Here is an 18027-nt window from a genome sequence, read left to right on the forward strand (position 1 = left end):
GCCCAAGCCTAAGATGAGTCAAGATAAACTACAGTGTGTGTTTATGGTAATGAAGGAACGTGTCAGCCAGCGCAACAGTGTGGTTCATTGATGCGTTTTTCTATAGCACAGTGTATTAGACTTTGACACACTTAATACTTGTTGGTAGATTCATCCATTGTTGGTTGATTGTTGTCTTTTCTTTGGATTAATTGAGTAATAAGAAAAGCATAGAAAAGTTCTTTTCGGTTGCTTATTTCATCTGTGTTTTTGGATTCATGTTCAGCTAAACTCAGCTTTAGCTTTAGCTTATAGGTTGAATCTACCTCTGGTAATAACAAATATGGTGTACTCCTTAAAAGTTTAGTGATAGCTCTTCGTCATAGTTTGTGGACAAATGTCTCGTATGAATCAGTTCAGTTTAAGATCTTCCAATAAAAAACAAAGTTGTGTTCAGCAGTTCAATAGTACATGTCTTATCAAACTTTCTATGCATCATAACAGACTGGTGGTCAAAGATTGCATGATGCCTTGTTGGTCACACATCAACAAATCCATCCATTCATGTGTGTGATGTTGTTCGTCACAAAGAGTCACTCAACTGCTCTTGATGTCCACTACTGCTCGCTGTGTGAGAGTGCATCAAATTCAACTCTTTTTTTTAAGCGCCTAATGTAACACCCTGAAATCTCAATTTCCTGCTACTAATACAAATGTAATGGTTGCCTGTAATAATGTCCCATAGTAATCACTTGTTGGAGAGGATTGGACCATGAGTAATATGAACAGACATCATGCGCGATGGTTAAACAATGTGTTGTTATCTTCATTAAACCCTTTGACATGGACGCTGGACGTCTGGGTTGCACTGTGGGCTGCCATGTTTGGTTGACTTCTAGTTATATACCAATGGTTCTGGTTCTTTAGCTATACTCGTGAATTATAAGGGATTCAGATACTTGATATATTAACATTGTGTTGAGAGTAAATTTGGGTCAGAAAGCCATTCCTACTGTTGTGTGATGGTAATTTAGCCCAGCCCTACTTTTAATATAAGCTGAAACTTCTGTTATCTGTTAACACTTCTATTATTTGTCTTTAGTAGTCTGTCTTTGAAGCAACATGAGACCGCAAACAGGCCGAATCGTGACTGAAGTAAACCATGCCGACAGGAATATAACCCTTGTCAGAGTGCCAAATGGGTTTGAGTCATTTTAAATAAGTTCCAGCACACTACATTTTCATTGATATCTGACTACATGCTGCTGTCAGAAATAACTACACCCTCTCGGCCTCTTCTGAATAAAAGGCGTTATGGAGAACTAATAAGTGCATTGATCACCAGGAAGTAAAGGATGGATGGAGGTCTTGAGGAAAGGAAGAAGCAGGAAGAGGGTGAAAGAAGAGAGTGGACTGGTGAGTGAGTGAGTAGAGAGAGAGACGTGTGTGTGTGTGTGTGTGTGTGTGTGTGTGTGTGTGTGTGTGTGTGTGTGTGTGTGTGTGTGTGTGTGTGTGTGTGTGTGTGTGTATCTCTCACTTGAACTCAGACTTCTGGTGAAGGAGGAGCTGCAGGACCTGTCCTCTTTTCCCATCCCCTCCATCTTTCTCTTCTCAAGCCGAGCACATCCATCCCCATCATCTCCTCACCATGCTGCTACTTTACAACCGTTTCCTCTCTCTCCTAGAATCGATCTATCGCCGAGGGGCCAGAAGATGGAGGAAGCTCTACCGAGTCAACGGACACCTCTTCCAGGCCAAGCGCTTTAACAGGGTGAGTGTCCTCAAATCTGGCTGATGCACACTCTAACCATGCGGTAATGCCTGAACAATACTGCAGTCAGCTTCACTGGGAAATACAGGAGTGATGACACACTTGGTGTCCCTAGAAGAAACAGGAAGTTTTCAAATTATGTTAGATCCTTGTTGTGTTTTAAGGTAAAGTTTGGTGTGTTTTCACAATTCTAAAGGCTTCTCGAGATGTTTTCATGTTGCCAATTTTAGAATGAATATGAAAAGACTTTCTCCAACCGGATTTTGCTGAACAATGTAGCTATGAATGAGCAGAATAAGGTGAGACATCTGTGCCATCAGCGTCATTTGCAGTCAAAACTAAAGCAGTTAGCATTTTTTCTGGGCAGTTGATTTAAGGTTGTTTTTTTCAGTGAGGATTAAAAAAACCTGCGTTGATCTTGTCCACATGTGTGTCTGTTTGTAATTGATTCTGGCCTTGACAAAGGAAGATGACATCCACATCCCTAATCCAGTCTACAAAGCTCTGATTGGCTTGTTTGCTTGAGCTATCAATAAGCAATACCTGACTTAGTTGAATGATTTGATAAAATCTGATATTGTCAACGATTCAAAGTCATAAACCAGTCTTGTGTTTAGTTTAAAATCATAATTTAGGATCCACATGCTTACATTTTCTGGAATTTTCAATGTCATCTCATGGTCTTCATCACCAGGAGGTATGTGAATAAACTTCTGCTCCCGATGAAGACCCTGAGATGTGGATGTAAAAAGATAGTAAGGGGGATATTCAGTTAAGATTTTTGGTCCAAAATGATAAAATTGTGGTTCATTTCAAAGGTTTGTACAAGCAGCACTAGGAATTACATCAGTATTGGACTTTGCTGCGCCTCAGAGTTCACTACGTCCTATGGTAATGTTCGGTGCCAATGCAGGACATAGTCACATCCCAAACACTTAACATTGCTCATTTTATTAGGTCTCCATGCCAGCGACAGCCGTGACAGGAGGCATTATGTTTTTCAGCTTGTTCTGTCGATATCCCATTTTATGATCGTGATCAGGATCAAATTTAGCAGAAACGTCCACCTGGACTCAAGGATCAAAGTGTTGAAGAATTGATATGCTAATTTCCCACAATGTCTGATAGGATAAAATGATGAAGTGATGATTTTTTTCTGACAGACATGGATGTAAACAGCAACATGACTGGTTGGTCGAGGCATATCCCCGTAACCATAACCTTTACCAAGTGTTAAGTTACCCTGAAGATACCTCAACCACAACTGATTTGCCATAACCATGATCTTCTCTTAACTTTAACTACACTGTACTTTCCATGCAGACACACATAAAGCTAAAAACGTGGTTGCATTGGACACAATCCAGAGTTTTGCAGAATGATCCAACATCATTATTCTTTTCTGTTGATAGGGTTTGACATGATATGTAATTTACTTCTATTGTTGATACCCTGTGGTTGACCAGGTCCATCAGCTCTGTGTTTGAGTAGCATCTCTTACCATTAGCTATCTGGATATTGGTGCATAATTCATGGTGTCCTGGTTCAGGCTTGTTTAGCAGTCATCTCTTCTGAGCTCTCAGCTCCCTACTACACACACACACACACACACACACACACACACACACACACACACACACACACACACACACACACACACACACACACACACACACACACACACACACAGGTGTGGACTTTAATAATGTCCCTGATGAAGATGAAGAGCTCCAGCTGCTCACATTGCTTTCCTGAAACAGGACTTTAAAGTTAAAGTGTTCTGTAATGCACAATGGCCACTCTGGAAGGCAGAAGAAATACATTAATGCTATTTCAATTAGTCCTTAAGTACCTAATGTGTTTTTCTCTGAAGGGGAAAAGAGGAGAGGTTCTACTGCTTTACTTTTGTGCTGTGGCCTCTGTGTGTAGTACAGCATTGAGTTCAGTCAGCTCCTGTGGCACAGATGTAAGATAGAAAGGAGAAGTTTTAAAGCCTCAACCCTCAGCCTAACCCATCTTCACCGTCACTGTTAGCATTCAGTAAACCAGCTCTTAGGATGAACCATCTCCCATGGGTGCTGTAGTCTATACTCTAGACCAGTAAGTGGATAAGCTCAGTACACTGGCATCATGCTGACTCAACACTTTGCTCCAACCTAACCTTGATGTGGCCATTACTGCCGATGCACTGTGGAGCCCTGCCGATTCAATGAAAGACATATAGTTACATTAGTACGTTCAGCTAAACCAGTAATGCTTTTCCAAATACCAAAGTCAATTCCTTTCCTCGATTACATTCTCAGGCAATGTTGTTTTTCTTTTTCAGAACATTTAGCACAGAATATATGGAGGAGGTTTTGGTGGCGGGTTTGTGTCCTGTGTCCCACATGTTGTCAGGTTTAGCTTACTAAAAAAAGTTCTTCTGCTTTTGTTTATTAGTTCCAACTATTTCAAAGTGCTATAAATGGAGTCCACTTATCCATCTGCCCAGCACTTCTGCTCAGGTTGCCAGATATAGTCAGCTGGTTCTGGTCTATGTACAGGATGATGGTTTTAAACCTGACTAGAATCGGAAAAGTTAAGCTTGTGAATTAAAAATAAATCTTACATTTTTTAACAGGGAACTTATTTGGGGGGGGAATAAAAAGCAATACTCGGTCATTTGGTTTAAAAGTGTGGTCATTTAATTAAAGTGTAACCCTCACTCTTCCATCACATGTACAGATCATTTACCAGCACCCCATTAAATCGAATTTCAATAAAGTTACAGCCCTCTGCATTCAAAGTGCATTCTCCCCTCACACTACTGCTAACACGACTACACTGCACTGTCTGAGCCAGAGGACTACATGCTTTCAGGAAGGTTTTGATTATTTTATGGCTCATGATTTATGGATTATGTATATCGCTGGTATGGCCTGTATTGTGTTTCCTTCATGTATAGTGTGTGTTCTAACATGTGAAATCATTTTTATGTGAAACTACTCACGCTGCCGTCTTGACAAGGACTCCCTGTAAGAAGAGATCTTGTATCTCAAAGAGACATTCCTGGCTCAATAAAGGATAAATAAATATGATCTGTCAGTTAACCAGCAGATATTGACCTAAACCACGAAAGTGCACAGTTTATAACTTAACACATTCTGCTAGTTTTTGCTAACTGTTACGTTATGTGTGATGTAGCTTGATTAAGCTAATTGAAACCTTTCTTTTATAAAGTAGTTGTTCACTTAAACACACAATCCACATAAAATTTTTAAAAAACCTCATCAACTTGCGAGCTAGTTAGCTCACCACATTGCTTATTTCATAGAGGCCGCCACATCCTACACACTGGCCCTTTAACTGAGGGCTTTGAGTTGCCTAAACAGTTGTTGACGGTGAACATTTTCCAGATTTCTTCTAAATAAACGTTCCATAATTACACAATGAATTTACTAATGCATATTAATGTACATTTTTTAGGAGACAGTACATCTTTGGAATTTCCATGGATATTGTCTTGTTATAAACCCCTAACTTAGCGGTAAGTGGCTGTCAGACTGGGATTTCTCTGACTGTTGTTGCTATGCCAGATTCCAGGCTTCTGGTTGGTTTACAACGTTGTCCTCAGCATATAAATAAGCCGAGACGAAGTAGGTCAGGTTTCTCCTCCCTTCTCTCACTCCATCCCTCTCCTTCCTCTGAGTCTCTGCACGTCTGTCTCCATCTCTCTCCTCCCTCCTTCCTCTCCGTCTGTCACTGAGAAAACTGCCTCGTGGATCTCTCTCATTAGAGATAAAAGAGTCTCTTAGCTCCTCTCTCCCACGTGATGAAGCAGAATTCAGTCGCATACGCTGGCTGTTTGCCTCCACAGGCACTCACATTAAAGGGGGGGGACTGACTGCCACCAGCCTCTCATGCTACGAGACAAAAAGTCATGCTGGTTCAGGCAGGCTGCTGAGAGCTGAGAGGGAATGTTAATATCTACCACTGACAAGAGACAGTTATGAGAATGAGAGCTGAAGTTGGGTGGACGCACACAAACATGAATCTCCAGGGATGCTCAGGACATATAGGGGCGTTATCAATAAACCGCTAACCGCTTGAACGATTGATGCTATCAGTTAAACACCTCAAAGAAATATTTTGAATATCATTATTTAAAAAGGCAACTCAACCAATTGATACCCTGGAGACTTACTGGGAAAGTGGCTGCGGGCGTCCATGACAATGGACGCAACATTGTGGCTGCTAACTCTCCCAGACAGGTGAACTGGGGACTCTGGGTTAATGTTGTCGGCTATCGGTCCGAAAGTATATAAAAAAATAGAATCCCTACTGGCATTTTTAGATGTAATACTTTCAGTCCCATTGGAAAAAAATAAATTGAAAGAGGGTTAGGGGTTCTATTTCTGGGGTTCTGGTGTAGTCAGCAGTTATCTGGCACAAGACTTCTGTTTCCGTGCGCTGCTCATCGTCTACAGTTTGATTAGCAACTTGAGATGTGAGACTGGAGTTGGAGTTGAGAGACGATGTGTACGACTGGATTGTTTCAGAAGTAGTTATGAAGCTAATTTCAAACCAATAAAAATCCAAATCATCGGAAGCCGCTGGGTCCTCAGATAATATTTCGGCCAATGCGTTCCACCTCTTTTGCTCTCCTCTTTTGTTTACTTGCATTCAATCACAGATACGCTTTCGATACTAAAATCTTGTCCCGTTGCCTAGAAATTGTGTGTATAAATGCAGAATCTGTTTATAGTAATTGAAGGTTGATTGAATAAATTAGTACAAAATATGCTATCCCAGTCACCAGAAAGAAATGTTAGTATTGTATGTTTCTGCAATCCACAGAAACGTTGAATGTAGACGATTCTGAACCAAAAGTTACCGTTGTGAAATGATTGGTTATGTTTCGGCAACAAAACTACTGGTTAAGTTTGGAAAAAAGATATTGGATCGTGTCAAAATAACAACGCAAAAACATAACATAACCGTATCTTCCCTACCCTAGATATAGTTATACAAAAACGCCCACATTCAGTTATGAATCCTAACTTTTCATATCGCACCATCGTAAGGCCACAGTTTGTTCCAACACTTTCCCATCATCCTCATGAGTACTTTGTATTTAGTGTTAATCACTACATGGGAATCATGTCTTTTCCCTGGAACTGGGATTTCCTGCCTTTAGTGAAATTAAATGTAAAGCTCTGATTTGCAGATACCGTTAATTTATCAGAAAGCACTGTATGTATATTCTCATTTTCTTTTGACACCATGTTGTGGTATTGGCCGGCTCCTGTGACAGGCCGAGAGGTCACTGGCCTTAGCTTAGAAGGCAATAGTCAGCGACATCCAGCGTTACAGCAGAGGAGGTTTGACACACACAGGGATTCAGGTCATTTAAAGGACATTTTAAATCTGTTTAAAACACCATTTTTTTATGTATTGACAGTAGTTGTGGACATATCCATACACTTTCATTAAAAATATCTTGATAGTAAGCTATATCGATGTTTTTGCACAGCCTGACATATGACCATGTCTTTTAACGTTGTTGTGATAAATAATGTGTACAATGGCATGGAAGAGGAATATGTCGCATTTTGTAAAGGTTTTTGTGGAAGACAGGGTGCAGGATCATTGTTCTGGGATGTTTTGTTAACTCAACACAATCCTCTTAAGTTTGTGGAGTTTGTATTTACTGGTAGTTGACAAATGTTAGCATGCTGACGGTGAAGATGGTAAGCATTACCTGCTAAACATCAGCATGTTTGCAATGTCATTGTTAGCATGCTGAGGCTAGCATTTAGCACAAATCACCCCTGCGTCCAGGTGACAGAGATGCTAGCATAGCTGGAGACTCTTAATCTAGTTACTCATTAAACTGGGCCGGCACATGGACTGAGAGGCTGATGAGGGAGTGAACAGGAGCAGGTGAGGAGGTGGGCGGGCCAGTCAGGTGATGGGGAAAGGAGGGAGAGTACGAGGGCACCTTAAGGGCCAAATCACTTTGGTAATGGGCCAGATTTGGCTACTATGTGCTGACCAGCATTGGATGATGATGGTGTGACCGTGTGATTTTGAGCTTATACATGATATTAATATACTAGTTTTATGATATGTGGTGGAGCCCTGTCTTTGATTCTGTGGGAGCTGCTGTGGGCTAAACATGGTTGATTTTTGTAGTATCCTGCAGGCCTGATTTCGCTGCAGATTGCTGCAGATGCCATCGGTCAGGATGTCCTGATGAGTTTACTTTGTCAGAGGTGAATCAGACAGCACATCATTTCCCAGCATATGAGGCCAGTCCGGTTCCAGGCACTCATATGATCTGTAATGCTGCGTGCTGGGCTGAAGGGAGGACTGTCAATCGATAAAAGCTTCTCTCATCTACTCATCCCTTTATTCCCACGGGGACTCTGCACCTCCACAGTAACACATCAAACATCATCTGCGCTAGCTTCATTCTGGCTGCTGGGGAGTAAAGTTTACCAGTTTCCCTCAAAATACAATGACCGAATTATGCTATTCCTGTTTCCTCTGGCTGATGGACTGTTGAATTAGTTGGATGCCATTGAAATGTGGTCTTTTTGTGGCAAACCCTGGCCCTGGGCTGAAATATCCAGCAGCACATGTCAGGTCTTGTAGACATCTCTTGATATGAATATGTGGTAAATCCTGGAGTTAATGTAATCCCAAAGCAGAGCATACTCTGGGATTACATTTACATCTTTTGCAGCACTGAGCAGTGGGCAGATGTCCAGAAGTCAAGGACGTCACTGACGGACTGATGCTCCAGCCAAGTCCAGCCAAAGCATCAGTTTAACGTACCTGTGGACAGGTGTTTTAAATTAGCGTTTTGCTACAAACACTTAACACAGTGCATCTGGTTCTTGTGCATAAATGTATGTTACAATTCTAATGCTACTGTGATGTCCATATCAAATAAAATAAACATAACATAACCACCACTGTTCATGTTTCTCGTACGGTTGAATTGCTTTTTTCTGCGGAAATGGAAATTCCTATTAGGTTATACTGTAATAAAGTACAACAATTCCAAATCATATCATAATTTGTTGGTCTTACTCTGAGATAATCACTGCATGTATTTGCATGGAAGGATCTGTGGTATGCAGCCATTTTTAGAGGACGTTGTCTCCTTGTTTTGGTGGTTTGAGGTGCAGAAACATTACTCCAGGACATTTTGATGTTGTTGTTTTTTTCACTTAAGCTGTTGAAAGCCTGTCTGCACTTGTTATGTCAAGATATTCTTTGCAGATGATCATTATTTAGCTGAATTGATATTAGTAAGCTGCAGGTAACAATGGTCATGAGTTGTACTATGACCGTCTGTTGAGTGAAATACCGACTGTCTCCCAGTTAAGGAATAGTTTGCTTTACAGATCTAGAAATCGTGATTCGGCTGTCTGGACTTGAAACAGCACACCGACTTTGCAAAATAGGAGCTGAAGTTTCAACACACAGTTCAGCTTTTTAAGGAGAAAAATCTTTGTGGTGATGCAACAATGTACAACTTGGCTGTCTTAAAAGACTTCATTAGACGTGGTTATTTTCTGTAAGAAGCAGCTTAAGTGTAATTGTGAGTAGCTGTGTAACAGCAACCAACAGATCTAGTAGAAATTGTCGGCCTCTAGTATTAAGAAGTTATCATTAGCATGATGGCTAGTTAAAAAAGCAGCTAAGTTCACTGTTCAACCTACATCTCATCACATTTACATTGTCCCTCTGCTGTAAATAAAGATAGATATAGATATAAATATAGATGTTTTAGTTGTTATGCTTCATCTGTTATTTTCAAGCCTATTCTCCAGAAGGCCCAGTGGTTCCTATATTTTTGCCATGTTAGTTGCATTGCTCCAGGGATGGTGATGTCATATGGTTGGTTAGTTAGTTGGTCAGTCCACCACTTTGGTCCAGACTTTGTTGCATGGATGAGCATGAAATATTGATACAGATTTGAAAGGTTCATAGAGGATGACTCCTGTGTTTTCCTCTAGCGCCATCAACAGGTCAATATTTGAATTTGTCCAAAACTAATGCCATTCCCATCAGCCTCAGCTGGGCTAATTAGCAAATGTTAGCTGAGATGGTGAACATTATACCTGCCAAATATTACAATGTCACCATCAACATGAGGATGCTAGCAATTAGCAGAAAGCACCCGTTTGCCCAAGACCAGCTGAACAGAGCTGTTAGCATGACTGTAGAATCTATAGGGCGAATTGAATGGATCACAACCAACGATAGCACCATGATTTTTGCATCATTTGCAACCGCTATCTGCCCTGTCTCAAGGTGGGATTCACAAAAGATATTGTGCTCATGATATTATAATAAAATCACACCCATGACATTTTGCATGCAATTTTTTGCATTGGATTGCGGGGATCCATGTGGCAAAGTATAAATGTGCTTGAGGGCAATGTGTTGGTTGTGAGCTGTGAGAGTCAGCCGGAGTGACACTTCCATCCAAACCTGCAGAAGAGAGAGGAAAGGGAAAAACTTCAGCCCAGGATTTTGGAAAGGAGCGAGAGGGAAGAACTTTTTATAATTTTTTTATATGATAACCTTGTTTTTCGTTCATTCATTTTTTTTTTCTAATGCATTTAAAAAAAATGTCATGTACATGAGCTTATTCATTTATTTTGAACATCATCCCAAAATAAAGTTTGAGCGGACACCACTTATAAATGTGCTGAAATTACAACAGACTCTCTGAAGACACGTGAACTGTGTGTGGCTGTTAGCGCTAATCTTTGTGAGTTGGACTGTTTTTGCAATGAGGCTCATTTGCATAGAACGGATATTACCGTATGTATGCAAATAGCACAGGACCACCGAGGCGCTAAGATTTGTGCAGGTTTAGCGGCCGCAAAAGCCACACAATACTTTTGTAAATTCAATGCAGCCTTGTTTACAAGGCCTCGTCTATGCGTATAGAACTCTATTAATTCATTAATTTTTTAAACGTGAAAAGAAGCCAAGGATAGAAAGGTGTTGAGAGTGTATGGTGTAAAAGGCAGTTGTGTGTGCTGTGGAAGGGAAAGAAACCGGACAAAAGCTTGGGATCACTTTCTAAATGTACGCCTTAACCTCTATGTAGAGTTACATTAGAACGACTGAAGCAAGCCTTTTCAAGTCTGATTTCCATGGCAACAGAGCAGTGACTGGGCCTCTTTGTTCTTCACACCGTCAGCATACACACCCTGTAAATGTTGTTGATACAACAAAGCACACACACTGCATGTGTTCGGCCTCCAGTGAGACATTTTGGTGACAGATGTATTGATGTCCAGGGACACTGAACATCCTTTTGTACAAATATAGCAGTGTAGGAGACGAGCTAAAAGCTAACCACAGAGAGAGAGCCAATCAAAGAGCAAACACTCCATGTTATGTAACACAGTGGAGTCTCAGCTTCACAGTAGATGTGTGAACCCAGACGTAATAATATAATGTAGACAGGAACATAACGGTATACAAAGGATGGAGCTGGGCAAACAAGTCATAAATACTATAATGTAAACTTGAGCGTACTGACTCAATCATGATATGAAAGTAAAGTTTATTTATAATAGTTTATTTTATAGGTCTGTACGTTTCCTAGAAGGAGTCATTTCATAATTATTGTTAAAATAGAAAAGATAGTAAGTCAAATAGACAGTGCAGGGCTCGACAGAAAGGTTTGCTAGGTTGCCGTCAAATATGATGCAGGATTTCTGCAAAGATACCAAGAATGGATACACGTTTGAACTGTTTTTCATTTAAAGCTGCAGTAATCAATGCAAGCTGTTTTTAGTGAAAAAGCTCTGATGAAGTGACCGTACTCTACCAGCTCAGCAGCAAACAGCAGACAGACTCAGTTAGAGCTTAGCTGGTGAACACAGTGCAGCGTTCAGCAGCTAAAGAGGCAGACACTGGAGGCTTTCCCCTCAGGCGCTGGTGGAGACCCAATCACGGAACACATCGGCGTTCTGCCTGACCACGATTTAGCCAATATCAAGGCCAGCACTTCTTTTATCATGCGCTGCTCATTGTTTGCAGTTTGATGAGCAACTTGAGAGGCGAGAATGGAGTCTATAAACACATATCTATGAATGGAGACATATAAAATCTAAATCGCCGCCGCTGGGGTTCCAGATTTTGGCCAATGCGCTCCACCTCTTTTGCTCTCCACACTTGCTGTTTACCTGCATTCAACCACAGACTGCTCAAACGTGATTGGTCGCTACTACTCACAACCCTTCAGGTACCATAATCTTGTCTCGTTTCCTGCAGATTCTACATTTATATACAGGTATCTGTTTAAAGAGATTAGTAGAGACGGAACCAGAGCGAGAAGAGTGAATATTGCCCAAAGTGGCATTCAGACTGAAAATCAACCTGCGTTAAAACAATACAAGAAAGCAAGTAAAAAGGTGTAATAATGTCTGAGCTCTTCTAGAAAGGGTTCCCCTGTCACCTGCCTCTGTACGTCCATCACACTCATACATTAGTCAGTGGTTACTGTTAATTAACCCTTGAAGTTAAATCAGTAGTGACTGTATCAGTACTTTGTGATCAAATCTAACCCGTCAGTGTGTGCTGTCCCGTGTGTCTTACAGAAAGCCTACTGTGGCCACTGTGCTGAAAGGATATGGGGGCTGGGCAGGCAGGGCTACAAGTGTATCAACTGCAAACTGCTGGTCCATAAGCGCTGTCACAGACTCATCCCTCAGACCTGCCAAAGGCTTATGGTGAGTGTGTCGACCCAGCCTCTCAGCAAACTCTGTGATGAAGATTACAGTTTTATGTGATGGTAGCACAAGTGGAACACATGTACTTATACGCTACCACTCTATTAGGTACTACAGCAAGGTCAGTAGGTTTGTTATTAACGGACAGTTTGAGTGATAACTTTCCCCTTCCTTTTCTTATTCAAACATAAATATAGGGTTAACCTGGGTCTCTGTTTTTTATTTTTCATTATTATATATATTTTATACATTATTATGTTGTAATAAACTGAAATTATCCTTCATCAAGTTTAGGGCTGTTCAGGTTTTTGTTATAACAAAAGGGTTAACTGAAAATCAAACCTGACTCAAAGTAGAAAGCTTCTTTCCGTAAGTAGAAATGGAATCACGGCTCTGACTTTAAATGTCAGTCTGTTTGGAATCATCATAAAGCTTTGATGAGGGAAATACAATAGGAAAAATTGACTCCCTGTGAAAGATTAATGACAGTAGTACTAAAATATCCACGCTGTACTGTATGTTGCTCACTGCACTTTTGGGTTGAAGTTTTTTTTTCTGTTTTATTTTGGACAAAAAATTGTTATCAGCTGAAGCCACTGTCAGCATATTTAAGGTGCAATGTGTAACATCTGGCTACCTGCTCCAAACAAATAGGGGGCAGCATTTCACCTCTACTACTGGGTTTAAACAACCTACATTTACAGTCCATCCATTATCTGTAACTGCTTATCCTGCCCACTCCCTGCGGACAGTGGGCAAAGGCAGGGAACACCCTGGACAGGTCGCCAGACTATCACAGAGGCTGACACATAGAGACAGACAACCATTCACACCCACATACTCACCCACGGGCAATTCAGAGTCATCAGTCAACCTGAGCTGCATGTCTTTTTGTGGGAGGAAGCCGCAGAACCCTGAGGGAGAACCCACACTGACTCGGGGAGAACATGCAAACTCTGTCCAGACCTACATTTACAGTCATCAATTATAAATAAATAAAGCCACATACTAACTAACAGCAGGGCAAGAATACGTAAAACTGGACCAAACTTCTGAAACTCTAAAAGCTTGTCAAAGTAACACTGATGTTCATGTGTGGCGTCGGCCTGTAGTTTACGTTAGTCATCTGTTTGTTTGCTGTGACACTAACCGGTGGCTCTACGGTCCGCATACGCTTTCACAGGTGATTTATTGGATTAAATTCAAAGTTGCAGGAACGAGAAACTACTCACATTTTCTGTGTGTCCCCCCCCCCCCCCCCCCCCCCTCCCCCATGAGACTACTTCACAGGGAGGAGAGCGTGCAGCAGCTCCAGGAGACGGAGCTTCAGTTAGTGGTTAGCTGTAACAACTCACATCCAGCCAGGTCATATCCCAGAGCTGGGAGTCACAGTGGGCTGTGGCCAGCCACAGTGCTAGGGCTAACCCTTGTAACAGCAGCAACACTCATTGTGTTCATATTTTGCTTAATCACCAATGCTCAACCCAGTACAGTATCCTCACACTATCGATATTGAGGTATTTGGTCAAAAATATATTGATATTTTTATTACCGCCCAGCCCTGAAGCAAGCTATAAAAACAAACCATGGGTGTATTATTGACACAACCTCGGAGCAGCTCTACTTCTTCGTCCTCTCATGTAACACAGATGTAGACTTATTGACGTAGCCTCAACACTGTGACCTCTTCACATTCTCTTCATCATTTTTTAAATCTGAAATTCTGGCCAGATCTTACACATTGCACCTTTATTGGATATGTAAGAGATGTGGTATGGTGAAGTAAGCCGCTGTAGGAGCACAATCATAGGCATGGAAGATCAACGCATTCAAGCTCAATACAGATACAGCTCTCTTTGCACACTCCCTGTTTGCCTTCCTGCAGCTCGTCCTCCTGCTCTTTTGAAACCAGACATCAAGTTTAGTAACAGCAAACCGGTGTGTTCCATTTGACCACAAAGGAAGCATCTGATCTAACACGAAGACCCAAAATCCGGACTAGAATCAATGGAGCTTTGGGCTAACTGTCCGCTGTCAGCAGTGGGTGTCCCCCCTCTTGATCACAGCATTGACCTGACTCTGAGGCTTGATAAGATGCAATGATTTCATGACTTTATTCCAGTGAAACCCACATTGTCAGTAGAGTCAGGGAGCAACAGCATGTACTAGAGCATCTCTCCAAATGCAGACTTTTCCTCACACACATGATTCATCACACACTCTTCCAGGAGTGTACCACCAAGAGTGGATATGTCAGTGGGCATTTTGGGGGAATATGACAGGGGATATTTAGGTGGCCTTTTGAATTTCTTTGTTCAGGATCCAGTCATGCCATCACAGGAGCCCCCGTCAGACGCCAAGAGTGAAGAAGTGGACCTTCCACCAGAGGACACAGAGGACACAGACGGAAGTAAGACCTTCTTCTTCTTTTTTAAGTACAGTGCTGCCATCTTATTGGATCCTTTAATTATTTCTAAGATAAAAAATGTACAAGCTCAATATTTGTCTCACATCTTCAGACTTAAACATTTGTTCCAATTAATGAAGAACAGTGGATATAATTCTGAGGAGAGCTAATAATAAGCTAAGGCAATGAGGATCATACATTGTTTGAGATACAAGACAAAACAGCTACTCTGACTCCAGTTAACCCTAAATGTTAATGTTAGAGATGAGCAGTGTAATAAAGGACACTATTATCAGAATGCTATGGCTGTCAAGTTACATCAAAATAAAAAATGTGTTGTGCATCTTTCTGTATGTTTGATCACCGTTGGTTCGGAAAGGTTCTTTGAGATTGAGCCACATGCATTTCAAAGACACTCAACAATGCTGTTATACTTGATACTGACGATGTTTAAGCACCTGCGACACAAGTGACTAGTTCACACACTTTATTTGTACCTGTAGGATTAAAAAGAGAGGTCTCATCTCTTTCCTTACATCTTGAATGATGATCCACTCTGGGGCAGTCGTCCTTGACCAACTTGTGATTTTGCACAGCATAAACATAACTAAATGTGCTGACTCTGTGTGAAAAGACTGAACTATAATCATGGCTCTGCTCTAACCTACCCATCGCTGCAGTTGAGAAATAGTTTTGAGCGCTACAACCCTGCAGAGTTAGCGTACAGATTGGCTGAGGTTCCAGTGCCTTCAGCGGACAGAAGATACTACTCATTGTGTCATGACTTTTGAAACCTGATTTTATATACTTGACTGATTACTTGTATCCTCCAAACTTGGCTGGTGGTTACATTTTTTGTGGTGTGACAAACTCAGAACCCATCATTATTTTTGTTTTACCAGACTTGAGTGAACACAATTCTCCCTGTAATGCACAAAAAACAGGACACAAACTCATGGTGGTAGGTGGTAAAATGATAACATTGTCTGACAATGTCTGACAACATTATGGAAAGAACCCTACAGAGAAATCAAACACTTGTCTTTACATTTTGCTTGATCAGGTCTGTTTGTTATTATGTCTCACCAAGTCTCGTTCAAGGGGATGTCTTGTTCTGAAAACTCGTGACGCAACCACATTGCCAAAATCCTCAACATATTCAGCAATGACATTGAAAATCCTTTAACATTAAGCTACGCTTTCTGTACTCCAACACAAGATACTCTGACAACACCGGCTCTGCTCTCTCCAACTCTCACTCATCAACAAGTCACCTCTCAGGATTTCAGAACGAGACCTCTTTTTGAGCGAGACTCGATTAGACTTAGTTTAGCATTACAGGACTCAGCACTTGTGAGAGCCTCAAGAACACACAAACAACATACATGACTGAACACAGCTCCCATCACTTTCATATTAGCAAACAAAGTTGATCATTACTGGTACCAATGAAGACACTGTTTGCACATATAGAGGGCAGTATACACATGATGTCATCCCCAGACAAATGAATTAATAGAACTGAAACTTTGTTTAAAAGATTCTCTTTAGACCCCGGTATCTTCACCGCACACTCACCATCATCACTTATGTAACTATGAAGTGTTATCTAACCACATTGCTGCTCTCTGATGGGATCCCATAGAACACAGTGCTAAATCCTATTAAAGGGAGACTGAGTGGACTGCTGGGGGTCTGCTGGGGGTCCCTGGTATGAGATGCTCTGTGGATTGACCTAGTTTGGAATTCCTGGTGGATAGCTGGACTTGATTCTGTGTACTCTACTTCCCTCTACTGGCCAAAAAGAACAGCATGTTAAACCTGTCAGTGCAGAGTTGCTTATGTCACATTATAAATGTGTTTTTCTGTGTCTGCAGTACCTTTTCTACCACACAACTGTACAGTAGATAAAACAGAGGATGCAGATACAGAGGTAAGAATTTACTGTCATTTGATAGAAGTTTGCATTGTCATATTTGTTGCTCTTAAAGTTTGTAAATTAATCATCCTGTCTTGATTTACACTCACAAAGTGTAATAATGTCCTTAAAAAAAATACAATACACATTTTACACATTTGGGAAAAGGAGACAAATAGTTTTCTTTGTTTCAAAATCATTTAGAAAGCACTGCTACTTTATCATTCTTCTACCTAAAACTTGAACATAAAAACATTCTAACCATTCATATTTATTGTGAATGTATCGATACACTCCCACCACTCTGACCTCTGCCCCCTGTAGGACATCAAAGCAGTAGTGGACGGCATCGATGGCATCAAGCTGTCCCAGGGCCTGGCTCTCGGGCTGGGTGACTTCGACCTGATCCGAGTGATTGGGCGCGGCAGCTACGCCAAGGTCCTGCTGGTCCGACTAAAGAAGAACAAGCAGGCGTACGCCATGAAGGTGGTGAAGAAAGAGCTGGTCCACGATGACGAGGTGAGACACTCAGGACACCTGGGAGGTCCAGGATGTGAGACAGGGGGCCGGGTGCATGGTGCTCAGAGTTACTCTACAATTATCTTATTTTAAACTGATGAACAAGGATCAGTAATGCAAGTGTATATTCTATAAATACTTTATTAATGTTAGTTAACAAAGTGCTTCTTATGCATGTTTGAGTGCAGAGCTCAGTTTCTATGCTGATGACGTCTGATTTTTTATTGTTGTTGTTGTCGTTATGGATGTTCTGGAGGTTCTTATGTCATAAACACAACAAAATAATTTAAATGGATCTTTTATTTTGTTATTTTTTTTACTCACTTGCCTCTCTGGAATGTTTGAGTGTGGATGGTGTTGAAGTAATGTGACCTTTGCAGTCATTGGGTTTAGAGTTATGTACAGGTGTCTGACATCATACTGGCATAACCAACCTGGGTCCTATTTTTGTAAAAGCCATTTTGATAACTCACCAAAGTAATTGCTGAGATTCAGAAACACATCACTACAGCACAGTCCAAAAGGGCAAGAACCAGGGGAGCCAATGGATCAGACGGGTTGTAAACAAACCCAGCATTTGCTTCCAGAATATCTAAACCCCTTTATATGGAGGTAAAGGGGAAAACAAGAGCACCTGAAATGCTGCTAGTTTCACTTTTGCCTTGATTTTAACTTGTAAATATGT

General features: G+C 41.2%; 1 protein-coding gene across 4 annotated transcripts in view; it reads left to right on the forward strand.

Annotated features, from left to right (window-relative positions):
- Positions 1-18027, forward strand: part of prkcz (protein kinase C, zeta) — a 111137-nt gene that overhangs the window by 53499 nt on the left and 39611 nt on the right. For 2 of the 4 annotated variants that reach the window (XM_068732946.1, XM_068732948.1), the window contains 5 exons: positions 1665-1750; positions 12367-12498; positions 14818-14908; positions 16783-16838; positions 17148-17342. In XM_068732946.1, the coding sequence (XP_068589047.1) occupies positions 1665-1750; positions 12367-12498; positions 14818-14908; positions 16783-16838; positions 17148-17342 (560 nt within the window). The remainder of the gene's footprint in view (positions 1-1664; positions 1751-12366; positions 12499-14817; positions 14909-16782; positions 16839-17147; positions 17343-18027) is intronic. The other 2 variants (XM_068732947.1, XM_068732949.1) reach the window with 1 other exon arrangement.

This window comes from Cebidichthys violaceus, unplaced genomic scaffold (assembly GCF_023349555.1).
Source record: "Cebidichthys violaceus isolate CVI_PGR_0920_01 unplaced genomic scaffold, fCebVio1.0.p SCAF_6, whole genome shotgun sequence".
Taxonomy (NCBI): domain Eukaryota; kingdom Metazoa; phylum Chordata; class Actinopteri; order Perciformes; family Stichaeidae; genus Cebidichthys; species Cebidichthys violaceus.